Source organism: Tyto alba, unplaced genomic scaffold (assembly GCF_018691265.1).
Source record: "Tyto alba isolate M040663 unplaced genomic scaffold, T.alba_DEE_v4.0 Super-Scaffold_1, whole genome shotgun sequence".
NCBI classification, from domain to species: Eukaryota; Metazoa; Chordata; class Aves; order Strigiformes; family Tytonidae; genus Tyto; species Tyto alba.
In genome coordinates this window covers 39,745,239-39,753,309 of record NW_024881261.1, presented here as the reverse complement: position 1 = coordinate 39,753,309, position 8,071 = coordinate 39,745,239, and the positions used below count along the sequence as shown (strand labels likewise).

Here is an 8,071-nt window from a genome sequence, read left to right as displayed (position 1 = left end):
CTGCATCATCCTGTATACAGAGGTGGGGTCTTTCCGATATCCCGTGGCTGTGCTGCCATTAACAGCCACACCACCATCACCACCTCTCAGCATTTCCCCTCTGGGACAGTGATGACAAAGGCACCCATCATTTTTTGACACGGGCGTTGTTTGCAGCCACATCCCATCTAGGGATGACACAACCTGTGTTGGAAATAAGGCCCCTTCCCAGCTGCGTGCCCTGGATTCGCTTATATTGGCAGCAATCAAACTATAAAGAGAGTTCTTCATCCTTGACGAGTAAGCATGCTGCAAATGTGCTTGTTGCTTAGTACCTTCACATAATAATTCGGGTTGGAAACGAGCTGGGGGGGGGTCATCTGGTGCCAAGCCTGCTTGAAGCAGGACCCTCATCGGCCTCGGACCCCTTCAGCCGGGCTGCTTGGGGTGATGCCACTGCTCAAATAAGCACTAGAGTACAGTAACTGTGGCCATTTGCCTTTGCATCCTGCAGAAAAGCTGGATGTCAGTACTAATGTCTAAGGACCATACATTTTGATAGTTATCTCTTACTGCGTATTGTCATAAATGAGAATAAAACCCCAGATTTAATTGCTAACCAGAACTGTCCCAAACTTGGCTTCTGCCGTGGAAGAAAGCCGTCAACACGCCGTTCAAAAGTAATTATTTTTATTTCAACTCTATAAAGTATACAACAGGCACTCAGCAATTACAGCTGCAGGGAAAATACAGAGCAAAACAAAAGCGGTTAAAGTTTATGAAAAAAAGTTTTTAAATCTACATCAAAAGAGTGCAACCGGCTGACGACCGGTGGATGACCAACATTTGTCCGACAAACAAAACCTCTTTCATGTAAGAAGAAAACTGGAGAAATAAAGAATATAAAACAAAGGGCTAGTGTAAAAACAGCGTAAACTGGGACTCGGGATGATAGGCAACTCCAAAAGAAAATCTCCCCTTTTGCCGGTAAAGCCTTAAAACTGCCCAAGTCTCAGCGTTACGGCTGGTTTAGGCGGCTGGGGAGCTGCGGAGGGTGAGGAGCATCCAGCTGAGCAGCTCAGCCCTGTGCGAGAGCCAAGGGCTCGCCTCCGCGGTGGGTTGCATATAGAAGGAGTCGGGGGGAAAAGCACGGATCCTGTTTTGTTGAGTGGTGCAAACGAGCTACGCCTTTGCATCGGGGCCTCAGGTCAAAAGCCCACAGGTCGGGTTGCACACCGAGTCGCTCCGTCGTTTTTTTTCCAGGTGGGAGATTCCTAAAGGGGTTTGTATAAGACGGGAGGTTGGCGCTGGACGGCACGATGGGTTGGATCTGCACAGCTTAGCAAAACAGGAATACCTGTCTACGGACTGATAGGATGTCATATATTAATTTGACCCGCACATAACATTTATACATTTCACAGAAATGACTCTGTATCTCATTAACAGATACACAGCTCTGGTACATTGAACAGAAATAAGAGAACGACTTCATCATTTCTGTAATTCATCAATATTATATAATAAAGGCTTAGAAATTGGTAGCAGAAAGAACTGTAAAACGCAGCAAGCTAAGAAAGGACGACATTTTGAGGTGTGTTTGTCTTTGTCATGCAGCATAACACCAAATTTGTAATTTTTTTTTAATAGGATGCCATGGATTTAAGGCACTTGCAACAATGCCAGATAGCTAGTCATGTTCTAGAACTATGGGACAGGTGAGTTAACAGTACAGTTGACATAAAGTTTAATAATACTGACAATTATGACATTAATTCAAGTCTACTTTGACCTAAAAACATTACATTACAAATAAGAAAATGAAGTAATAATGCCATGGAACTCTAAAAGAAGAAGTTATATGTGTACCACAAAATATCAACACGAAAATACCTATTTACATAAATATTCGCTTGTGGTCCTGTTGTTAAATAAGAGTTTGCTATGAATAATGCAGCACTGTGAGAAGCTACGGATCGTCTGTGTCTTAACGACACCAACCTTAATACACTCGTTTTAAATACGGGAGCTGATTTCCTCTTACGTAAATACACCATCGTCCCATATATTAAAAAAGCAGACAAAGAAAGGACAGTAAGTGGAAACACAGAGGCAATCCGTTGTTGTGAATATATATATATATATATATATAATGCAACTCAAATATATTACTTATAAATGAAGGTGTTTATCTTATACATATGCTAAGTATGTTGTCTAAAGTATGCTTGGGAAAGGTGATGACAGTTGAGTGAGGTGTTTGATATCAAAACAAACTTCTATTCGGTATAGCGCATGCCACACACTGCAGGTATTAATTACCGTGTGTGGCACAAGGAAAAAGGGATAGGGAGGAAGAAAAATAACTCAGCCCATTTTGAAACCTTCTTCCCATAACATTTTCAGGTTGCCCCCCAGAATCGTTGTGACACTCTTTCCTCCCAGCAACCCCTTGATTGACAACTGCATCTCAGCTACTAAATATCATTGTTTTGGGACAAACACCTCTCTGTGTTCTTCTAAAGAAAGTTACCACCTGCAACAATTTTTCTTCTCCAATGTTGCTGCATCTTCAAGTGAAAAAACAGGGAGATGCAAGTAAAGAATTTGGCTTTTAGGCAGCAGTCTGTTTGCTAAGATGCCTAGTGATTATTTTAGCTCTAGTACTCATCAGTGGCTTTCAGTGTCTTCCATTCCTTAGATAAAAGCTGAAAAGAGAGCATGTATTTGCCCCATACGAGTAATTCCTGGGAGAATTAGGTACTGTCTTTTCCCTACGGTTTTGAAGGCAAATAAAGTTTTAATGGTTAATGAATAGAGGAAATATTCTGAAGTTACTGTGCCAATGGTGTTGCCTCACCCTTTGGAAAATTAGGAAGGAAATTCAGCAACACAGACTGGTTTCAAAGGCATCGCGATGCCCAAGCTCTTTAGTTTGCTGGCAAACAGCAGACACTGCCAATACTGTCAAAGAAGGGGAGAAAATACCTTTTTAATATGCTCTGTTAAGTTACTTTCATTAGGAATGTGGGAAAGAGTTGGGATATAACATCAGGGAAATAATTTTTCACTGTTAAAAATGACTTTTCAGCAAAGGTTGATCTTCCAACTTCCAGCGTATACAGCAGCTCTTCAGAGCTCTGAGATGAAATCGGGGAGCATCTCCCAAGTTTTTGGGGCAGGGTCTGTTATAGAGACTGAAAGCTGATGTTTCTTGTTGGTATGATGGGATGAACTTTTAGTCCCATGTATACACAACAAAGAGGCATCCAGGACAGGATTCCTCTGTTATGTCCTATAAATCAGAAGAGACTGTACTCATGCAAAGGAAAAGCAGTGGAAGTGAGGGAGAAGTGTACACATGGTAATATTGTTTTCCCCAGCTCTTTCTTCCATATGAGAGAACTCGGTTCTAGCCATCCCCATGCCTTAAACACAGTCACCGAGGACCTGGTACACCGGAGACACGGAGACCTCACACAAACACATCCAGTATCGGTCTTCCACTTATTTCCACTGACTTTCTTGTGGAGCTTCTTAGTCTGCTGAAGAATTAGGATTGTATTTTTATGGGCGGTATTACAGAGCCAGCAAGCTGGCCCAGTAGCACCTTTTATTTTAATTATCACAGAAGAGATGCAGACATGGAGACACAAAATCATCTAAGAGTGTGATGAAGAACGATGCCTCTTGCTACATATCTCTGAAATGGTGGTTGACTGAATATTCACAGGTGAGGGATGTACATAGCACCTATAAAGTACATTACGGGTCTTATGTTTTCCCTTTGGGTTTTAAAAAGGTGAAAGTTAAGCTTAATTTTATGCCTAATAGCTAACCAATAAGACCAGTGGGCTGTTGTCACTTTATTACAGGACCATTATTTAATCACTATTTTATATGTAAAATGGATTAATTTTATGATTTTTTTTCATGCAGTTATGTATTTGTACCAAGGGAAAGGCAAAAAAACCCCAAACGTCATGTTACAGTATGTTCTCAGCTTTATGAGAGAAGCGACCCATATCTGCCTTAACAGAATCAAGAGCAGTTGTGCTTTTGTTTCACCAGGCTAAAAAAAGAATCTCAAAAATAAAGAGGAAAGGTAACATTCAGTCTTGTCATGAATACTGCTCAGAAAGAAAAAGGACAAGTTTTACCACTGCTTTGACATGAACTCTTTGACCAGTACCGTTGTGGTCCTCCTTTGCTCCTACACTGGCCTACAGTAGAAGGCCTACAGAGTTCGGAGGGTGGGAGTAGCCCAAATCCTGCACTGTATTTAGCTACAGCACTTAATAAATTACTATAGATCCTACTGAGAAAGCCAGTACCTTGCAGCTAGAATTAAGTGCGTCTTAACACTACGTATCTCTCGACTTTTATAATTACGAACGTAGCAAGATCGTTGCAGTGATAGAAAACGCATTTCTTTACTGGTGAAAGGCTTTGTGTCAGGACCACCATGTCAACTGCTATTTTAAGTTCGAACATAAAACATGAAGAGCACTATTGTCATCTAAGCAATAAGTCCTAATGCCACTGTAGTTACTGTAGCAGCATCAATCAAGGCATCATGGTGACCCCGAGCACTAATCCTCCCCAATTCTTTCGGTTTCGCTGGCAGCCATGTCCCAGGAAGCTGTCTTCAGCAAGGCAGAAGCAGGTAAGAGAAATACATTAAAAATCTATGTCCCATCCTGAGTTGTCATCAGGGGGTGGTTCATCACTGTCCTCCGGGAAGCTGTCAAAATTGCTTGTGTCTGTTGGAGATGCAACCTGTGGAAAGACAAGAGTGACAAGAAGGTGACGGTCATCAAAGTGGAATTCTGCAGACATTTCCTCTGCATCTCACAACCATGATCGTTCAAAAGCATTCATTGCTAACTGAAGCCAGTGAGAAAGTTCTGCATTCAACAACTTTTTGCTGAATCCCAGGAGGATTGCCCACCGCCCCCCTACTCTCATGATCCAGGCCCTCTAGGGTCTCTAGTTCAAGAGCGACTTTCCTATCCATTGGTACAAGGTTGGCAGAAAAAAATGTGGAAAAGCCTTGGGCCTCCCAAAAGCCCAGGATTTCCAATTCATGGCTCCAGGGTCCTGAATTTGAGTCCGTGAGCTGGGCCCCTGCCATCTTTGAATTCCCTGACAAGTATCACTCAGCTCAAGGAGCCTTTCAGAGAAACCCATCCTCCTAGGATGAAGGCCAAGAGTGTTTCTGTTTTGGAAATAATGTCATTTAAAATCTACTGTAGCCAGATAATTTCTAATTTTTTTGCTTGATGTCTAAAACTTCCTTACAATGACACCCTGATACATTCAATACAATCATTTATAAAACATGAAACAATAAAAAAACAGGCCTGCAGCTCTCCGGACCAAAATAACCAGTGTCTTACTAGAGAAAATTGGGACTTTAAGCCATATCCCAAGTAGCCAGTGCAGGCTGGAGGCGACTGCGCTTGCCATGGGAGTGCTGTTAAGGAAACACTTGCTGTATTTTTCAGCTGTTTCACTCATGCAGCTGATGGAGAAGCCACGGCCAGAGCCCAGACTACTGTCAGGAGATGTACTTGATGCTGGATGCTGCTATAAGCCTTTGGAAGGCTGTTTGATCAAAAAGAGCTCCAACTTCAGCTCTAAATTTCATTTGCTGCCCAGCTGCACTGATATTTCCCTGCTGCTGAGAACATCTTGGGGAAAATTAAGATACTTGAATACCCAATTAATTAAAAAAAAACCCAAACAAAACAAAACCCTGTAAAATCTTAACGGAGTACTACAGAGCGATGAGATGCTTCACTGTGCGGTGAATACTGTTTACTTTGTCGGGGCTGGTACTGCTGAGCTGCAGAGCCTTCAGGTCCTCACCCTTCTCTTAAGAGAAGAAGAGAAGTGCTCCCCACTTGCCCTCCTCTGTGGTGCCATGGGCTGGACCACATCCCTCTGTTTCTCTCAGCCCACCCCATGTGAGCTCTCCCTCTGGGAGCAGAAGCATCGGGGATGTAGGTACAAGATACCAGCTACCAAACGATAAGAGATACAGTTGGTGTGGCCATTCACAGAGGTCGCGTGCGAGCTGGAGCTTCTTGAAAAAGCCTTTCAGCAGTGATGGACAGTGTGTTAAGTGGACTGCACTGGGTGAAAGCATCCATGGAACTCCACGGGGCCGTCTGCAGATGTACCCTCTGGGAGCATCTAGCAGGGCAGGCACTTTTTCTGAGCTCTGGTTAGATGAGGCTTTAAGGGAAATAAGTCCTGCTTTGGGAAATGGATTGCCTTTTATGTTCATCTGACAAAACAAAATGGCTGAGCGTATCTAACACCTCAAAAGTAGAGGGGTTTTCTTTTTCTTAGAAGAAATATGATTTAGGACAAAAAGGTTGGATGAGATGTTACTCTGCTGATTGACACTATGTGATGCTAATGCTGTTGTGTGAGATTCCCCACCGCTTTGTCACCTGTGTTGCCTACAGTCCTTCACTGTCAAAGACATGGGAAAAAATGTCCCTCTCAATGCCCACTCCAGCGAAGAAGGGACACTCCAGATTTACCTCTTGTCCATCCAACAGGATAAAGTGCAAATGTCAGTATCAGCTTTCTGGTTGCTTACCAACATAAGGGCCTGAGAGGAATTATGGTGCAGAGATCTGCAGGTCTTTCTCAAAGGCAAGAGCTGTGATCCAAGACAGCAGGTCTTTGGAAGAGTTAAGAGAAGCTTTTGAGGACAGCTACTGTCACAGATTTCAGCTGTGGTATTGAGGCTCAGCTGCTCCCTGAAGCAATGTCCTAGCAGCAGGCAATAAACTGAGACATTTCCTAAAATCCCATGGAGTAATAGGTAAGGAGCAGCTTTCGATTGCCTCATGGGTAGTACCATGTAACTGCTAATGAGGGTTAAAGATCTGGGGAAGGCCATTTTTCTTAAAAAAAAAAAAAAAAAAAAAAAAAGCTAGCCTCTATGTTTGGCATTGCTGGCTCCTTTACGGCTAACAAGGAGAGGTGCACTGATTTAAGGAAAAATGGATTTCTTCCTCAGAGGTGTGTATTTTGTGTCCCTTCTCAGAGATGGCTCTTACTGGCAGTTTGGATTTTTGCCAAAGCAACTGAAAAACTTGTAGAAAACAAGGCTGAGTGGGACTGACAGTTTTGGGGTTGACGAGATTTGCTACTTAATGGAGGCAGGTTTTGGAGAAGATCTCAGGAGTATGTCTAGAGAAGATATTACTCCTAAAAGCTCTAGGAAAGAATCGGCTGTGTTGAATTGGGAATATGGCAATGTATGACAGACAGCATTGGGTTGTCCTGGGAGAAGGATTCCTCTGAAGAGGAAAAGATGCTCCCGTCTATTTTGGACAGCCTTGATGGTGATGTGGTGGCCGAAAGGGTGACAGCAGATCACTCTCTTGGGAGCAATCACAGGCATGTTCCCTGGTAGGATGTGACCAGTCCCATGAACATACAGCCTTGATGACACCACGAGATAATGCCGACGAAGTGAACTCAGTGCTCACACAACCCTTTCCATCTACAACATTGAACCTAACTGAAAAAGCAAAGAAATTGTGATTTCCTGCACAACAGGCTGAAGAGCAGCCTTCCTCTAGGCAATGACAAACATTGGTGGTGGAGCAATGTCCCATCTTGGGAATGCCAGGGAGCAATTCATGCCCATAGAGAGCAGGTAACCCTGAAGTATTGGAAATGCTCTTGCTAAACTAAAAATCTACTAAAAACAATTCTAAAAACATCCTGGGGCATTTTCAGGCTACACTGGCATCTTGCACAGGTAAACCAGGAATTGTAACTGGATATAAAGGAGCAAACTTGACTTTATTGTCTGACTTGAGGTGTGGTGAACAGTACTGCTGACAAATTAATAGTCATTAGAAAGAATCTTAACAGAAAAAACACAGTTTAGATTTATAAAACATATATATTCTTTGGGCATCCTGTTTTAGGCAGATATTTGCAAAATCCTGCTTTCTTCCACTGACTGCCAGTAACTTCTGCAGCCCATAGGGCAAATGTGGGGGATGTAAAACTCTTTTGCTCTTTCATAGCTGCTAAGAAAACTTTGGGATGGCAGATT

General features: G+C 42.8%; 1 protein-coding gene across 3 annotated transcripts in view; it reads right to left on the bottom strand.

The window, feature by feature from the left end:
• Positions 1-652: 652 nt before the first annotated feature.
• The window catches only part of PRKG1 (protein kinase cGMP-dependent 1), a 533,418-nt gene continuing 525,999 nt past the window's right edge, over positions 653-8,071 (bottom strand). For all 3 annotated transcript variants that reach the window (XM_042789839.1, XM_042789836.1, XM_042789830.1), the window contains one exon: positions 653-4,758. In XM_042789839.1, coding sequence (XP_042645773.1) covers positions 4,660-4,758 — 99 coding nt within the window. In that variant the 3' untranslated portion in view covers positions 653-4,659. The remainder of the gene's footprint in view (positions 4,759-8,071) is intronic.